This window comes from Neopsephotus bourkii, unplaced genomic scaffold (assembly GCF_033783945.1).
Source record: "Neopsephotus bourkii isolate Nb327-2 ecotype Australia unplaced genomic scaffold, CSIRO-AGI_Nbou_v1 NB_107, whole genome shotgun sequence".
Taxonomy (NCBI): Eukaryota; Metazoa; Chordata; class Aves; order Psittaciformes; family Psittacidae; genus Neopsephotus; species Neopsephotus bourkii.
In genome coordinates, this window is record NW_026900624.1 from 3,804,061 (window position 1) to 3,823,491 (window position 19,431).

Below are 19,431 nucleotides of genomic sequence, written 5' to 3' on the forward strand. Positions count from 1 at the left end.
TATGGCAAATCTGGGGTAATCTCTATCCAGTTCCTGGTAACACAAGAAAGAGCCAAGTCATGTTCACCTGCTTTGGGTGGTGTTTGCATAAAGCCATTTTACAAGAATCAGCCTTTCCACACCATGTGATAGTTGTCCTGGATGACAATTATCAAACAGGATGTGCCTCGTGCAAAATCACTATTGCATGTGTTCATTCACATTTTCCTAGCATACAGCTTGTTGCAAACTATAATTTGATCTACAACACACGGTACTACAGAGTATGATGTAACTAAAACTTAAAACCTTTCTGGAGATGAGCAAACTTCTCCATTTGAATTTTGCCACTATTGTAATGGCAGCAATAAATGCTGCCAGCTTCCAGTATCCAACCAGCAATTGTAAGCTTCAAGACAATTCCTCATAGTCCCTAGCATTTCATTGCAAATTGTTCAGATGAAGTTCCTTTTCTTGATGACACCCCAATTGCCAGCAACTTTGAGAATCTCACTTGCTAGCAGAGAAAAACGCCACAGAATAAACAATTTTAAACATTTTGTATTTGACAGAGCATAGTTTCAGTAAAAACTGTATTTTTAAAATAAATCATTCCTTTGTGATTTTTATTATACTTATTTATTATTTCCACTTTTATCATGTATATTTCTTGCTCATCTTCTACACTGCTTATTAAGATGGAGAATATACCTAGACTGATCAATTTTGCTTTTGGAATTCCTTCATCAGTTGCCCATACAGAAATTTTATGTTTAAATTGCAAACAATACCTGGTGAAATTTCATTCCAAGACAATAAATGTTTTAAACGAAATCTTAAAACCTTTTCTGGAAGCAGTTCTCTTAATATTGGATTTTGCAACTTTTTTAAACATAACCTATTTTATGTCTATGTTATGCAAGCATACTACATTCTGAAAACTGAATTATCTACAGGGAGCAGTATTTCTTCCAAGAATGATTAATGAGCTGAAAAGAAAAACCCGATGATGTTACACTTCTCGAACATCAGGCAAATACATAGAACAGATCAGCATGTTTTGTCCAAAGGCTGGAAAGCGTCTTAGTGTCTCCCAACTGTCCGTAAATATATTATACTTTAGAAAAACACGGTGCTCCAAGCTTGTAGACAGAGTAATATCCCTACTCAGTATATAGACTCCATCGTTGTGGAGAGTGCAAGTCAAGTTAAGACCTGATTTTGATGTGTTCTCTTTGAGGTAGAGCCATTCTTTGGTAGCAATATTGTAAGACTGCACAGTTAATACATCCTCACTTTGGCTGGATTTTTGGTTTGGTCCAAGTTCATGAATACAACCCCCTACCAGATATATAGTTTCTTCAACAGAGAGCATCTGTTGTTTGCGAACATGGACGTCACAAAGTTCAAAGGTGGTCCAGGAATCAGAAGTGGGACAGTACTGCAAAATGTTCATATTTCTATCTGAAACAGAGGAAAGATATTTACAAATAAATAAATATTACAGAAGGTTCTCAAGGAGGAAGATTCTTCCTCCCTACAAACTGTATGAGCCATTATTACAGACTGATAATATATTACAGTGCAAAAGCACAGCAGACCAGGGAAAAATATTGATTATTGATAACTGCAACTCTTTGCCCTTGACAAAAAAGTTTGAATGTTCTGCTCCTTTGCAAAGGGAAAAATTAAGCTATTTCTGGCACACTACATGATGTGAATCATCTGGGGATGCAGATTTTAGAAGAATAATCCCTACCTTTTAACTTACGCTTTTAATTTTATCTCCAATTCATGTTAGCATTTTTTATGAAAAGAAAAATGGAGCAATAGTCGACTATTCAACAGTGATCACACATGAATCAAATTATCACAAAGACAGTATGCTTCATTAATGGCTGTCAAGTACTCATTTATCATTCAAGCTTAACTTTGATACTTTGCATTTCAATTCATAAATCAAAGTTTCATAGAATAAATTCATAAAGCTAGTTACATTTCAGCAAGTAGCATGGATGAGCTAAGGGCACATGTTCAGTACCTTACAGTGAGAGGAACCACATGTCAAAATAATTTAAGAACCAGGAACTCTGTGCTCCAGCATCAGACAGAGGCACAGAAAAAAGTTGAAGCCGTACTTATACTTCAGTTACGACCTGGTGGATCCATGTGTTTGCAAAGCTGTTACTCTATGAAGCTCTTACAATACCACCCTGATTTATAGTGCAGTGGAGACCCTAGATGGGTCCAAGGCTTCACTAAATTAACACAGAATGTGCAGGACTTGTTAGCTAGTAAATTCGGTTTCAATCTCTGGAGACCAGAGCTTAAATTCAAACTCAAGTGACAAGCGGCAACAGGTTTGCAGACTCCAGCCTGGTCTTTTAATAAAATCTTCCCCGTATCACAAGTCTATCCGGCATGACGATCTCCAGATAAGCTCCCAAGTGGAACAGCAGACAGTGACATACTGGCAAGTTATGTAAGGGCATCAATATAAATAGCCATAAATATAACTGGATTGTCATGAATGAAGTGCATTAGCAGCATGATTAGGGAGGTGCTGATATAGCATTTGCTTGCACTCTGACCATATTCAGTAATTGTTTATTGCTTTACTTTGCCTTCCTGAAAACCTAATTCACTTTACACAGGGGAAAGAAGAGGGAAAAATAATCATGGCAATGCTCTATGAAACTGCTGCTCAAAATCGTACATACAGATGATCTTTGTATACAAACAATGTATCATTCTCTGACTCATTCCAGGGGGTGCAATCCCAATTAACTTTCTGTCGACAGCAGTAACACTCCCAGGTAAAAAGTGCTATCATTTCAAAGGACCCATAGGAAACAGAAGCCTATTATGACACAGCCCTCATCTGCTCAGTCCAGAGCCTCAGTCTTTTATATCCACTGAAACAAACAAACAATACAAAACATGAACATTGTAATGCCTGACATGGAGTTTCTATTAGGATTTAGGTTCACAAATGACAGCTGAAAACTGGAAGAAGTGTCTTTATTCAAGAAGTGCCATTTTAATTTACAGTACAAAATTCCAGATCCTACCATCTTTTTGGAAAGTGCAGTGTCAGAAGAAAACTCTACAATTATAAAAAAAAAAAAAAGCCTACAAAACCTACCAAAACTGAGGTGTATGCAGAAATACTAAAAATAAAATTAAAATTTATGTCTTAAAATTGTTGCATGTGTTTTATGTACCGCATGTAGTGAAACAGCACATGAACCTCAGTGCCTCTCAGATAGTTAGGCCTTAACACTCTGACATCTGCATAACTTGGAAGCTGAATCACCAGTGTAATTGCAGCAATTCTGGTTTCTAAGTCTGATAGCTGTCGTAAGCCATGGTGTCACACAAAAAATGACTCTAGACCCTCCTTCAGGAAAGCATCTTTATTTATAATAAGCACAGGCATTTGTTGTCCTGTCTGGTCTTGGATTTAAACATAAGTCTAAATCTGCTAGTCATCCATGCTCACAACTTTATACTGTTTTATTATCCTATTTGCATTAAAGCAGCTTTTAGGAAAAGACCTAGGAAAATATCTAGGAAAAAGACAGAGGCTTGAGAGTCAGTGGCAATCCCATGAGGTGTGGAAGAAGGAAGAGGTTATTCACTATCGTCCTTCAGTTGAAACCCTATGTACGAAGTACTGAATAAGGAATTTGACACAGGCCAGCAATCCTGACTACAAATGCTGTTAATGAAATTTAATGGAATAGGATCTGCACCAGCAACATGCTGATCTTCCTATCAATGACACCATCAGTAGACTGCCTGAAAAAAAAAACCAGCACAAGCACCAGAAAAGAAACTTGCAAAGTGCAAGCAATGTAGGAGAAAAGCTGGTACTCCCTTTAATCTTGTAGTACTATTAAACAAATCATAGCTTTTACTTCCTACATCTTCTTTCTCTAAATAAAAATGAGACAACCTAACTCCAGTCTCTAAAGACAAGTTTTGCCATTACCCCATTTCAGTCCCTTCTCTTTGTTCTCTATTGTCTCAATTGATGTTTCCCCTGATCTGACTTACCAGCACAGCAAGTGTTGCATGCCAGACATCTTTCAGTCCTAGTGCCAGACATCAGGGAGCACAATGAACCACAACAGGTCCTTTAGTGGGGATAGTGGAGGACTGGGACTGCAGAGCACACCACAACATGGCCTTCCAGATCAACACAGGCATGCCAATATTTTTTGTTTTCCTCAGTGAAGCTATAACATTATGGGTCAGAATGGATCAAACAAAATGCTTTTGAAGGTTATCATTACCACAAGGACCATGACGGGTGGAAGCGTGTCTTCTATAAACCTTTTAACAGAACTAAAATCTGCTCAGGCACTAGAAGGGACAGCTTGTTCTAATGTCAGTTTAGCTTTGCTTGCAGTACTTTGTAAAAGCGGATCTTTCTTCTAATTTTATTCTCCACTTTGAAAAAAAAATAGAACTAGTGTGGTTAAATGAAGTGGGCAAAGGCCTAGAGATAGCAATTTTAAAATTTAGAAAATCCTGTTAAATACTGAACATTTGACATGAAAAAAAAAAAAATCCTCCTAAAATTCTGAGAAAATTGTATTCCTCCTAAAGAAAAAAAACACCCTATGTGCTTAAAGAATCAAATGGAAGCTCTTTTTAAGATGCTTGTTTTTCCACTGGATAAAGTAATTGTCAGGAGAGAATGTAATTTCAAATCCTTTCCTCTGTACAGTATTCTCAGAAAATGGGGTAAAGGAAGGAAGTTAAAAATGTTGGTTCATGCTTAAGCGTTTGATTAATTATTCAGCAAAGTTATTTCAGCACTGCAAATCTTACCTATAGCTTGAATTTGCCTGTTAAACACTGAAATCCTACACTGAAGGGACCATAATATCTATTAATACATGAGAAATACTATTCCAGGCAAATATTTTCTTTATATTTTTCCTTCTGACAGTTTAAAACAAGTATGTAAAAAGCAAACAGAGTGTACCTGTGGAGACCTCTTTTCCTATTATGTGATCAAAATCTAAAAAAAAGGCTAAGCTGGGTGCTAAAGTACCCATCAATCTGTTCCCTCAAAATAACAGAGCCTCAGGTGCATGTAAGCCCTGAAAAAACACACACCATAAAACCTGCTTCCTCTACGACAGAATTGATTTGTTTGTTTGTTTCACCTTGTCAATTATTTTCTACCAGTGATTTATTTAAACATGTTTTAATGAGTATTATACAGCTTTCTACACCAGTTCAAAAGACTTCCTGAGAAAGGGAAGAAAATTATCTGGGCCTGAGAAGCAATAAGGTTGAAAAAAACAAAACAAAGCAAACTTTCTACCTCGTGTAGTGTATCCTCCGATAACATAAATCTTGCCCTTGCATTCGCAGGCTGAGAATTCTGCAAGAGGGTTTGGCATGGATGCTACAAAATTCCACCAGTCGTTTTCTGGGTTATAGCACTCCACATTGGAAAGGGATTGACCACCAATGGCATAGAGTTTTCCATTTACAGCCAAAAGCTTAAAATTGGACCTGAAAGAAAAGATTGCAGCATAGATATAGAGAAGAATGTAAGAAATAAGGTTCTTCCTATTCAGGCTCCAACATACTCATCATTACTTACAACTTGCACCATCATTTTTAGCTGAATATATCTGAACTCTTCTGTGCAAAGCCAAAGTTCTGTAATTACACTATAATAACTCAGGACAGTAACCAGTGACATTCCGGATGTTAATAACATTGATCCTGAGACTGATAAATATTTTATTTTGGATTTCAAACTGTCAACAGTTTGAGATCTAAATGTTTAATTAACTAATATGTTCAGTAGATGTCTCATTTTTACTAGGCTTTTAGTATTTTTAGTATAGAAAAATGTATTATATATACACACAGTCAACACATATTTAGTTAAAACTTGTTTCAAACAACAGCTGATGAATACCTATGCACTCACCTTGGTCTGTAATATAGAATCACTTTAATAACCTTAATAAACAAAAATTTTGAACACATTGAATGTGTAATGAAACAGAAACACATTGAATCGTGTTCTACAAAAGAAGGAAGACAGAATCTTCTGCACCTTATTCAGCATTAAAGTACTCAATACATCCTCCATCCCACTGAAGTAAATTATGTCCCACTTGTAAGTGAGCAAAATACATTGCACTCAACGGGCAGTTCCCTGTTCTTTTATTTCTTTTCTGTTCCATAATGCTATAGTATTTCATGCATGGCAAAGGGCAGCTTTCAAAACACTGAAGAAGTTTTGTATCTTAAACTTTTAAGATATTACAGGCAGAAAAAAATGGTCTATGGATATTACAGAAGCAGGTCTCTACGAAGAAACTGGAGGACTTGAAGATAGAGGGCTTACATGCTCATCTATTCCTTCCAGCTGTGCTCTAATAAAAGATGAGCTATTCCTCTTCTCAGAAACAGTCTCACTGCCTAGAAAGGCTGTTCCTTCCCTGCTCCTAAGCCAAAATAACATTTTACCATGAGGTATCCCAATTAACTAGATGTGTGAAAGCCACTGGAGTGCACCAGCTCAGCATAAAGCCAAATGGGGAACTGTGTTATGTCTGCAAAACTGAAGTGGTGCTTTAGACTTGCACTGGCCTGCTGAGCAGTAAAGTGAGTTTCAGTCTGCATGAGTTCACGATTCAGAACTTACCACTAAGTACTTTTGCAGGGCTTTGTCTGGACAAAACGAACCCTGCCTAGCAGCAGACTGCCCTGCAATTTCTTTTTATTAAATATATTTGGAAAAAGGATTTGTTTCCAGATGGAATCATTTTGTTCTTGTCAGCCTGGTGTAACTTTGGAAACTAAAATGCTCCTTTGAAGGAATTAATTGCTTTTTTATTCTTTTTTTTTCTCTGACATTTAGGTCACTGTGTTCATCTCCTTTCTACAGCAATTATGTTTTCCATCTTAGAGGATCCAGGATAACTTCACAATGAACAGTGGGTATGACACAAGGATAATTACTTGCAAAACATGCAGATTTTCAAAGCAATGTACCCGTTTTAAAAGTTATGGTGGGGAAAAAGGATCCATAAATTAACAAAGAGACAAAGCCACAAAATGTAAAAGCATTCTCCGAGAAATCATTTAAAAATCTTAAGTGTGTTCTGTGCCTACAATGAAGATGGTGCAGAATTTCTGGCTTATCAAATGAGTTTACATGCACACCGATAGCGTTTCCTAGTCTAAGATCTTGTAGCCACTTTTCAAACATGCTTAAAGTTCTACTGCAGAGGACATGAACTAACTAAACACATGTGTAGTATCAGAACATTAGAGAATTCAGACTTCCAACTCACACGGGTTTCTGTAGTTACCCTCTATTTGAAGCCCCTTACTATTTTCTTTTAATAGGGATGACATATCCAGTTTTTGCTTGACGGCCTTAGTATCACTGGATTGTTTCTTGCAGTATACAGAAACTATCTGGTCAAAGATGTACAGCACAACTTTCAATTATCCTAGAAGGAGGCCATGCACATTTGTGTCAGTTATTTAACCACTTGCAACACTGGAAGGATGACATTCAGTGGAAATATCTCAGATTCATGGAGCACGCTAACTATAAGGTTCATTTTACTCAGAAGTAGCTGTAAGTATCCACCAGCACACTTCATGTGAAAGTTTGGACAATGGCTTTATCTATTATGAAAAACTTCCGTCATTCACCTTTCCATGCCAGTAACAGCAGGTGTTTTTATGGAGAGTGAACATTAGGAAATATTTAGTGCATTTTTACGCTCTTTTAATGTGTTGGAGTAGCTGGAAACAAGGAAACCAAACGCTGAGGAGCCAGCCAGCTCTCCACAACCAAAAACTGTTCCATGGACCACAGCTTGGAAACAATGCAGCTGAACAGTCTGTCAGTTTCAACTGTGATATAACTCCACTCTCACCAGTGAGTTATCTAAACTTGAGGGATCTAGTGCATACCCTTCTTGTTGAGACATGACATGTCCTCCGTTTTCTCTGAGCGGAACCCCAGGAACAGAAGCGAGAGTGAGCTGTGATGTTTTACTGTAGTTCAAAATACCCTTTTCAGTCAATAAGGACAAATGCAAAACACTATATGCACAAAGGAAGAAAAATGTAATGCACAACTGCAGAGTATGTCAGATCAGAGTGCATAGCTTTTTAAATACAAGACAACATTCAATAATTTGCAAAAAAGCCTACATTGCTCTAGACTGCATTAATAGCCATAGATGAATCTGCAGGAAGCTACAACAAAAGTGGCTATAAAGAGAAGTGCAAGCATTGTTCTTGTTTACTGACAGATATTATTTATTTAGTATACAACAACAAAAAAGTCAGCATAGATGTTAGAGAGGGCTTCCTGATCACAGGGGTGGCTAAACAAGGAACAAGTTACCTAGGAGGAATAAGGCTGGAATCTACACTGATGTAGAGTTTCAAGAACAAAGTATACATGCATTTGCAAGGTAAGCTTGGTCCTGCTGTAGAACAGAAGGCTTGGACTATGTAACCTGTGACTCCTTCGTGCCAAATGATCAACTTTAAAATTTTTCACTGATCAGATTACTTCTTTATTCTAGAGTTAAAACATTTAGAACAATGAATTATGAAAGCACAGCTACAAAGGTTATTTCCCATACACAGAGAATTGTGAGTGAAAAAAAAAAGTAGATAGAAAATGAGGAAAGAGTTGGTCTTATAAATCGCTACCATCCCCCAGGAATATAGAATCATAGAACAGTTAGGGTTGGAAAGGACCTTAAGATCATCTAGTTCCAAACCCCTTTCCATGGGCAGGGACACCTCACACTATGCTATGTCACCCAGGGCTCTGTCCAACATGGCCTTGAATACCATCAGGGATAGAGCATTCACAACTTCCTTGGGCAACCCATTCCAGTGCCTCACCACCCTCACAGTAAAGAATTTCTTATATCTAACCTGAACTTCCCCTATTTAAGGTTGAACCCATTACCCTTTGTCCTATCACTAAATTCCCTAATGAAGAGTCCCTTCACATCCTTATAGGCATCCTTATAGGCCCCCTTCAGATACTGGAAGGCTGCTATGAGATCTCGAAGCAGCAGGCTGAACAGCCCCAACTTTCTCAGCCTGTCTTCATACGGGAGGTGCTCCAGCCCCCTGATTATCCTTGTGGCCCTCCTCTGGCCTTGTTCCAACAGTTCCATGTCCTTTTTATGTTGAGAAAACCAGAACTGTACACAACACTCCAAGTAGGTCTCCTCTCCTATATTCCTGTAAGAGTCCTCAGAATGGCAGCAGTTCAGGCACAGATTGCTCATAAAAACCATGTTCCACATGCATGTGTATAATCCCAGCCAGGGGTTTACAAGGGTCTTGTAAGCCTAGAAGATTTACCTGCCATGAGTAGGAAGGTTCTGAAGTAAAATAAAAGTGGAATAGACTGCTGTAACCTGCACATGCAGTAGAAATCCTATATTATTTTTTAAATAGCAAATTTCAACTGACAGCATCAATTTAAAGAAAAGCATGGAAAGGTGGGACCATGACAGTTCTTTTTGGCGCCCAACGTGGGGCACAAAGGGGTTGAGATAACGACAGATCTGACAGGATTAATAGTCACTCGTCACAATGCTGATTTATTGGCTCTCAAAGTTGTTCCTCTTGATCTCACCGTTTCAGTATATTGTACCTTACTTCCATCTGGTATTTGCTGTATTAGTGTTTTTCAAGTGTGGGGCTTGGGCTAAAGTTTTTGTCTCATTGTACTTTATGTTAATGACTTGTAATACAATAGAATCATTGATCATGAAACTTGTCTGGCTTATGTTCCCAGTATGGTGACCACCTTTATACTTTGGGAGGTATATAATAGAAGTGCTTAGCAATTGCACATCTTTTTTCTCCTTCTCGGGTGGTCAACCTGTGAAGGAGGCATTCTTTTACCCTCCCAGTCCTCCCCCCAGAGCATTTACAGCATCATTTGAGAGTTCTGAATGGCCTCTTAATGCTGTTGAGACTTGTTTGCTGATTGTGATGGGGATCACCATGTTGGCACGTATACAGAGTGTATTTTGCCCACAACTATTTCGTCTGTTTTCAAAAGTTAATCAGAGTCCGGTTTGGGTCTTGTCTGGGGTTAAATGACAGAGTAGGAGGACCAAGAGATTTTCTCTGAGGCTGGACAGTCATGATTGGCAGGGTGTGTGGGACAGTATGGGCAAGTATCTAGTCCACTGGGCCCCTCCAGTGCTTTGGAAACATTGGAGATGGAAGGCAGCTGTACGGAGTCTGCAGCAACAAGCCGCAGAAACTGCTGAAGGGGACAGTGAATTATTTTGAGCCTGGTGGGCCCATGACCCTTAAGGCCATCAGAGCAGAGATGCAATAGAGATGGACTCATGATCGAGGGGTGGACTTAGCAACGGACACTATTGCCCAGGTTATTCATGTGTGTGAACACTGCACACAGCCTCTCCTGCTCTGAAAGACTGTTACAAGAGATGGAGCCTGACATCATGGACCAGATGGACTCAGCAGCTTTATAGGGACTGGCCCATGCACTACGATAAGAGTGCACTTAGGTAAGAGTGATGGTATATTGAAAATGTGGGATCTGAGCACGACGTGAATGGTATGGAATAAGGGGTGGATAATGTCCTGGGTTTAGCAGCAGCAGTCGTTTTGCTCTTTCTTGGTAGCTGGTGCAGTGCTGTGTTTTGACTTTCGGGCTGGGAACAGCGCTGATAACAATGATGTTTTGGTTTGGCCAAGGACTTTGTGGGCCTCATGCTCTGCCAGGGAGGAGGGAAGCCGGGAGGAAGCAGAGACAGGACACCTGACCCAAACTGACCAAAGAGGTGTTCCATACCACAGCACGTCATGCCCAGGAGGTAACTGGGAGTGACCCGGAGGGGCTAGGAGTGGACTGCAGGGTTGGAGGAGGTATCGGTCAGTGCTTGGTCGAGCTGGGGGGGTGAGTTATCGGTCGGCTGGTGATGAGGTGTTGTATTCTCTTCCCTTGTTATTTCCTTTATCATTACTATTATTGGTGGCAGCAGTAGTGATTTGTGTTATACCTTAGTTACTAAACTGTTCTTATCTCAACCCGTGGGAGTTGCATTCTTTTTGATTCTCCTCTCCATCCCTCCAAAAATAGGGGAGGGCAAGAAGGGGGGGGAGTGAGTGGACAAGCTGTCTGTCTGGGGTTAAACCACGACAAAAGGTATTCAAGGACATTACTTGAACAGTCCCCAATGTGCTTTGCTACCTTCTGTCCCCAAAGATCACAAAAGGTCTTTGGCAGCTCTTAAAGGAAGTTTCTTCCATTAAAAAGTTCAGGCTGTTGTTTTAAGACACTATGCAAAGTACAGCAATACTTCTAGAATGAAAAGATCTACAAACTGTGATCTGTTACAGTCTATCTGTAACCAGCACTAGATTTAGCCCCCAGACGATGATGAATTACAGGCTTAGTCACAAGCTTCTTATATGAGCCTGAGCAAATTATTTTATCTCCCTTGTGCATGCATAAATAGGGAATAACATTTTCTCAAGCTCATGTGGGCAACACAAGAATAATAAACAGGGGTTACCTATTGTGAACAAATTTGAAACTACTACTACTACAGTAAATAAGACCTTTATACCTAGAAAGAAAGCTAACAGCTATCACCTACACAAGAATGACTGCTAAGTACGAGGCATACAGCTGACGGATTTTGTTGTCTACTTAGAAGTTGGGACCATTTAATCTATGCAGCATGTGTAGAGAATCCAATGTCCTGGGATTCTATACTACAATAATGGAAATAATTGAACATCAACATTACACAGAATTTACACAGTTTGCTGAGGGCAGAGAGCTTCTTATAGTAATGGCAAATCAGCACAATTATTTCCATAACTCCTCAGCCTTTCCTCGAGGCCAACATATACATTCATTCATATAGGCCAAATACAGATACAACCCGAAGTCAAACCACCTTCAACAGGAACTAGAACCCTTCCTCAAGTTATGTAAAAAAATCACCCATGAGTGAATTGTATCAACTGACATAAATTCATTTGGTAGACAGTCACATGACTCTAATTCCTAAGCAGCGCACCAGGCAACTGCTCTGCTTATTTTACTGCAGCATAACAAACTAAAAATACAATGCCTAGCAAACTGTGGATCTAATTGCAGCACATCTGTGTGGCAGACACGCATCAGTGCTGTTTCTGCTAAATGCAAAAATCCCTGATCCTAAAAAACTCCCTGCTCTCGGCTCCTACACCATAGGCCATCGCTGCATTCTGGCCGCAAAACATTAAGAGGGTCATCAGAGACCTGAAATGTTATGTCAGATAGAAAAAATAATAATTGTAACTTCACAGTTGAGACTTCATGAAGATGTCAAAAGTCAAGAACATGTTTTGTGAAGGGGTCAGCATAATTTCCATGGAAAGAACTTACCCTGATTATTGTACAGGGAGCAACATACTCATTTGCTGCTACCTTGCAGGCTAGGGACAGATGTAATTGTGGATTCTTGGCCTGCAACAACTACCATGAAATATAAGAATAGAGACTATTCAAAAATACACATTTGCATACTACTTTTCTGCAGTAAATGGCCAATGTGAAAGTCTATGCTAAGGAATACCTTTCTGTCACCTGTGATGGGCTTCAAGATTAAGATGGCATGGCAGTGCAGCTGAAAACAGTAATGTGAGGAGAAAACTGCCATGTGTTTATATCAGATATAAGGATTATATATCCTAGAAAAAAAGGAAAGGGGGGGGGGGAGCAGGCTGATCTACAGTTTGAAGAGTCAGGTTGCAAGGTGAAAAAAGGGCCTCGAGAAAGCACTTTTCTTTAGAAAGCCCTCATTCACCACACTGCAGAATCACTGCACATAACATCTCTCTTGCTATACACACATCCCACAAACCAATGCCAAAACCTCGTAACTTGATCAACGTGGGACTTCTATGTTTAAGTTAATTTCCATAGGAGATGTTGTGTGGGCTGACCCCATAATGCTTTTCTACCGAGGCCAATGTACTCTCAATCATGATCATAGGCAAGATTGCCAAAGGGAGGCCAGCTGAAACATCTCAGTTCCCACAGGCGCCTAGGAGAAGACTGCTTATAGGCTCAGTCTCTAAGAAATGTGCCTGCAGGAAAAGGTGTCTGCAGTGTTTAAAAGCTAAACACTTATTTTACAGATTAAATTTTTTATAACACTATTCCAAGAAGCAAGAAACACTGAAAAACACTGTTTCTGATCCATTCAGATGACTAATTATGGAGGTAATCATTTCAGTGAAATTCTCACAACAATATAGGAAGTGGAAAAAAAAAGGTGAAATAGGAAAGAACTAGTTTTAGGTCAAACCCCTGTTTTGAGGGGATTTAGCTGGCAAGAGCTAAGTAGAGACTAGAATAGAGACTGGAATAGAGACTGCAGTTTTACTACCCAGATACAAAGCATTTATGCCAATGCTTTGGGCCTCTGCATGCTCTTTGAGTTTACTGGATAGAGAATTTTCATTCTACAGTGAATTTTCGGCCTCCTTATTTGCTCCTTTTGCAGACAAAGATTTAAAATTTTTTTCTAAAATTGAAATAATGGGGAAGTTCCAAGTATATAACTGAAAACTTTTTGTTTCAGTGAAGTAAAAGGCTTTGTTTTGACAACTCTTCAGTATGATTAAGGTAGTGCAACCACAACCTTGGTCAGGGAGATGGGCTCTCTTCTTGGGTCCCCCTCACAGATAGCTCTCTATTATTCTTCAAACTGTAAATTATACAAGTGTTTCTGAACACTAACTTTAACATAAATGTCAAACAAACAATTCAAAAGGATAAAAGAAAAAAGCAAAATGGTCAAAATGGCAAATGGTTCTCAGATCTAAATACACTCACAAAGTGAGAAATTTCTCACGATCTTCCTGACATTTTTCTGGCGACTACTTCGCTGAAATGGAGGCCTATGAAACATTCAGGTTTTTACGAGACTACAAACCAATGAAAAACTGCTCCAGCTGTTTTTTTTTTAAAGCCATCTCCAGCTCTGATTGTATATCCCCATTAGAAAACTTGTCACATTACTGAAATTCATATATATCACAAAAAAAGTATAAGAATTTTATCTCCTTTTAAAAATCCTTGTTATTTCAAGAAGAACTTAATACTACCAGCGAGAGAGCTGCTTGAAGAGGCTGGCTCTATGTATACTACAACTTAAAGGAAAACAGGGAGCCCACCACCATTTCAGATCAAGGTAACTGATCACATGGTGAAGGGCCATAGCACAATCCTTCTCTGCCTAGCTCATGTTCTCCCATGGCTGAGGCCTTTACCACCAGCACTGATGCAACCAAGTCCCATCCCCCTCACAGCAGGGTATGAGATTGACTGTTCATGGTAAAGACCAGGTTTGCCAGGCCCATCCAACAGCATGCTGCCAAGGCACTGCCAAGCGTTGTGGTCCTTCCCACCACACGATACCAGAGATTCAAGTGATTCATTGCACACACAGAGGTCTGAATCACTTCTCATAACGCTGAGTCCAGTCAACACCACGTGACTCAACAGGGTCTGTTTTGACAACATACATGGACACACGTGTATTTCAGGGAGAAAGGATTACCTCTTCTGGTTCATGGAAGCCAGCTGGGTCCATTCATTTAGGCAAGGGTTGTAACAATGGGCAGCCGAAATCTCCTGGCTGGTGATCCTGTAGCCCCCGACAATGAACAGGTAGTTGTCCAGCATCGCCGACCCGTAGCCTCGGACATTCACCAGATCAGGGGGCAGGTTGTTAGCCAGAGGCAGCCACCTCTCTGCTTCCTCATCATACCTCAGCATAGACCAGGGGGCTTCCACCTGAGGGTGACGGCACAGAGGCAGGCCCAGGGAGGAGGCGCCCATGAAATCCCCGATGGCCACGAGGGTAGCAGTACCCTTCATCCGCCTCTCCTTCAGGTGCTGCTGGAGAGCATGGGGCAGGAGGAGGTGTGGCTGGGCATCGGGCCTCCGCAGTACCTGATGGTAGTGGGTGGCCATGAAGTCTAGACAGGCATCATGCAAGTCCTGGAGACCGTAGACCTGAGCCAGGCGGTGCAGTTCAAAGCAGTTGCCCAGCCTCACCTGGGAGAGGAGCAGGCGGAGCAAGGGGGTGACCTGCAGGTAGGAAGCGGCCTCCACCAGCTCCTCCAGCAAAGGGGGCTCCTCATCGCCCCCCTCCTCCTGCTCCAGCCTGGCCAAGCAGGAGGTGTTGATGAAGTCCAGGACCAGCTCCAACCCCAAGGCGCTTAGCCCCCCGCGCAGCAGCTGCTCCCCATGGCCCTGCCCAGCCTCCCGCATGCCCGAGCGATAGAGGGCTCGGAAATAGTCACTCTGCTCGATCAGCTTCCTCTTGCACACCGGATAGCACTTATCCCCCAGGCGGATCTGCACTACCTCCTCCCCTTCGTCCCCTTCCCCCTCCTCCTCCTCTCCCTCCTGCCGCCGCCGCCGCCCCGCCAGGGACATCGCTCACCCCCTCCCCGGCCTGCGCTTCACCCCGGCCGCCGCCAGCTCCGGTCAGGCCCCTCCTCCGGCCCAGCCGGGATGGGAGGAGCCGAGGGCGTCGTGCCGAGCTAGGCCGGGTCGGGGCTCGCCGGGGAGGCGGACGACGGAGGGCTGGGGGAAGGCGTTGCTTAGCCGTTCTGCCCTTGCAAGGGAAGGAAAAAAACACAAACCCCCAGAGAGGAAAGGAGAAAAAAGCCTTAAAAAGGCAATGTTGAGCGCTGCCCCTGCGCTGGGCACGGGGGTTCCACGCAGCCAGGCGGGCGGAGTGCTCGGCCCCGGGGGCAGAACAGCGTGTGCCCCCGACCTTTGCCCCTCCCCCGGCTCTGCCTAATTGTGCTCTAACCTCTCGCCATAAATGTACTCGGCGTCCTTCCGAAGGGGCATACGCTCGAGCCGCACACGCAGGAAGGAAAAAATGGTGTGTGTACATGTATATTTGTGCATCGCCAGGGAGGCGGAGGGAGTGCAGCAGTCAGCCTGGTGCCTTGGCCCAGGCCTGGGGCCCTGTAGGCATTCCCTAGCAAAAGCAACAAATGTCACCTGCCTAGTAGGATTAGGTAGTGGGATTTAGGAACCCCAAGTACCACACATAATTCTGCCATGACCTTTCCGATCCCTCCTGCATAAGTCCCTTTGTGTCTCAGCTCCTGGTTTGATGTATAAATATACTACATAACCTGTTCTGCTGCTCTGTCTTTTCTGTTCCTGGAATAGTGTAGTTATGCTATTCATGAACTTGATCTACATACCAGGGCTCCAAGTTTGTTTGACACGAACAAGGAAAGAGCAAACTAGCAACTGAGCATCTTGGGGAGGGATGAAGTGACAGCTTTGCTGTTTGCTTTGTTGCATTCTTGAAGCGTAATGACAGTCCTTTTAAAAACAAAACAACTGCTGAAACAGATGAGGAAGTCTGCCGTGCTGTGTATCTTTTATGTTTATAAAGATATCTCACCTCACCTCATGTATTGCAGACCATAGAAACTCCCTTTAGCAGTAATGTGACTCATCTCCCATTACTGCAGATTGTTTTCAGACAACTCCCTTTTTCCACTACACAGAAGGAATCATTTCCCGCAACTCTTCAGAGTGGTAGTAGACTGTTTCTTTTCTAAGGGAGACAGGGTTTGCTTTTTGACATTTCCTGTGTGAAATGATCCTCTCACTGTTTCATCTTCAGCTTCTAAACTCCGGCCCACAGAGATTACATGAATGTCAATTTCAGAGTTACAGGTTGTCGTGGCTTTTCTTCTGCTGACTTTTATAAAAGCTTTTGTTGAGGTGAGGTGGATTTCTGTGCATTTTTGTTTTCTACCTTACTCCAAAGCATTTTCATGGTCTTGCTTTTGGAAGGCTCACTTCATGTTCTGAAATCCTTGTGTACAGGATTTTAACCAGCTCCAAAAAGCTCTTCTCAGCAACCTCAGTCCCAAGTCACTATCACCTCTTGTTTCCTCTTTCCTACTACTGAATTTCACTCTGCTTGCTTTCTGTTACTCTTTCATTCTCCCTCAATATTTAATTAAGAGTCTTAACACTTCAGTAAGAGTCCAATCCATATTTCTTTCTTGTACTTTAATTCCCACAGGCAGACATTTCAAGCAATTGTCATGATTTGGAGATAAACAAAGAGCACGTGTCATGGCCATTAAGCTCCTCTGCTGGAATACAGTATGATTGCCAACACGCTGGTATGATTGCCATCTTTAGACATCTGTTTTGGAGTCTTGTATGTTTGATGTATTGGTAACTTAGCTCCTAATTGGTGTGAGAGTTTTTCCATGTGGTCAGTTGTGACAAATTCCATTCCTTCAAAGTGTAGACAGCACAGCCCAGAGAGATAGAATATTTCTTCTGTTGTCTTATGTGCCTTCCTGTTTTCTCTATGCCTGCACCTGTCTACTTGCCAAGGATTTCAAGTCCATCTTCCTCACCAAACCCCAAGGCCATGAGTTTTTTTTAATAGACTGGATCAGTTCTGTCATGCACTAATGCATATTTTCTTCCTGCCAACGTTTTGAGAGCACTGTTTTCATCAGAAGCTGTCACATGCACAAGGGATCAGCAGTACTCTGTTGAGTGTTCATTGTTTCCTTAACCAATTATTTTTACTAGGCTGATTGTCAGCTATCTGTGCTTTATGCAGGCTTAGGACTGGGCAATTATGTTAAGTCTAAGCGTGCTGACAGAGTAGTTTCCTTGAGGGTTTTACTATGCTAATCAGTCAGTTTGTATGGTCTGCTTATATAGTACTCATAGTGCAAATGCACAAAGGGAAGGACTACCTTTTTGTTCTATTTTTGTAGAGATAGTTCCATCTGTTTCCCAATCCAAAGATACACTGTTTTATGATAAGATCAATAGTACATATTATTATACTGGAATTGAAGAAAAGGTCTTACTCTTGGTTGATCTTAAGAGAGTAAGAAATGTATTTTCCTGAGTTAAAAATGGAACTCTAGTCCTTCAGCTACGAAGTTGCAATCTCTAGTGAAAAGCCACAAAAGACTTGCATGATCTTTGAAACAAATACGAAAGGCCATCTATCGCTCTTTAAGGACATGCTGAAGCATGAAAACAAGTTTGCATTGGTAGATATTAAATGAGTGTGTGATAAATGAGTAAGACATCTATAGAGAGAGGAAGACAAAGGTAACTGTGCTCAGCTTTTCAATGCCTAGCTTTTAGGGTTTGCCTTCTGGGGCAAAATCTTCAAGCTGTTTTAGATAGCTCATGTCTCTTTTTACAATGCCTGACAGACTAATTTATCTCAAGGAAAGGATTCTCAAGTGCCAGTAAATGGAGTGGGAGGGCACCAGAGGGTGTCAATAAGCCCTCTCTTGCTCTAGAGCAAAGACGGACATTTCTGCTTGGGATTCACAGTCTAGACGTTTTTTCCTGTGCTCAGTGAAAAACTGTTTTCTTGTAGTTAATGCCTGAATTATTTCCAAGCCTGAAGAGAGATCACTCTTTTCTTTTAGAAAGACTTGGAAATGGAAGAAGCTCTTTTATACAGCAGCTACATTGTAAGTGACCATTCAACCATGAGATGGATAACCTAAGCTTCTGACCCTTTTTCTGCCTGGGCATACCATTCTATAGCCCTCTGATTTTCCAGCATAGCAAAAGCAAGGAAACACAGAGAGTCAGGAGGAGCTACTGCTGTAAGTTAGGAAAAGCAAAGCCAGAGATAACTAGAAAGAAGTAGCACTCTTTCTGTTTTGCATGGATCTCAGCTCATGCTTCATGACTGCCAGGGAATATGTATTGGGCTGGTGCAAGTCTGCTCTGTGTGCTAAGACCAAAACATGCTAAAACTTTAGGTTCACTTCAAGTAGAAAACCATGGCCAGTTTTTTTTCCTCCTTGAACGACTCAGTGGCTTTGTGTGGTAAGATGGACTGGTCTCCAGACTCGTTAAGGTCAGAAGACACAGCAAAGCAGGGTAAAAGAAGTATCAGTGGCTGCGAATGAGAATGACAAATGTTTTTCTTGGCAGGAAACCTGGTTTACATATACGTGAAATGTAGCCTGGATTTCTTCGTGGGTCAAACCCAAGATCATGCAAAAAAATTATGCAGCAGAGAACCATACCCTTAAGCACCATTACAGTGCCTAAAGGAAGACTCCAGGGGTTTTGTGTTTGGTTTAGGCAAATCTCTTGATTCAACACAGAGACATTGAATAATACATAAGAACCAGAAAGTAACATCAACCTGAACACTCTAAGGAAAGGACCACATAGAGGGGAAAAAGCCCAAAGGACAAATTGAATTCCCTTTAGACTTGCTAGTCTAAAATGTTAACTGGAACCAAATCAGGATGTTTAAAATATACATGCTATCTAATATAAAATACAAAGTGCCACATTCTTCCCTTTGAGATGCCAGGGAT

The 19,431-nt window shown here is 41.3% G+C and overlaps 1 protein-coding gene across 1 annotated transcript; it reads right to left on the reverse strand.

Moving 5' to 3' along the window:
• Window positions 1–595: 595 nt before the first annotated feature.
• On the reverse strand, window positions 596–15,812 carry KLHL42 (kelch like family member 42). Its single transcript, XM_061358209.1, has 3 exons — window positions 14,616–15,812; window positions 5,321–5,514; window positions 596–1,443 (listed from the first exon to the last, which is right to left on the reverse strand). Exons 1-3 carry the CDS (start codon window positions 15,497–15,499, stop codon window positions 992–994), a joined length of 1,530 nt encoding a protein of 509 aa, XP_061214193.1. The 5' UTR covers window positions 15,500–15,812; the 3' UTR covers window positions 596–991.
• Between the last annotated feature and the right edge of the window lie 3,619 nt (window positions 15,813–19,431).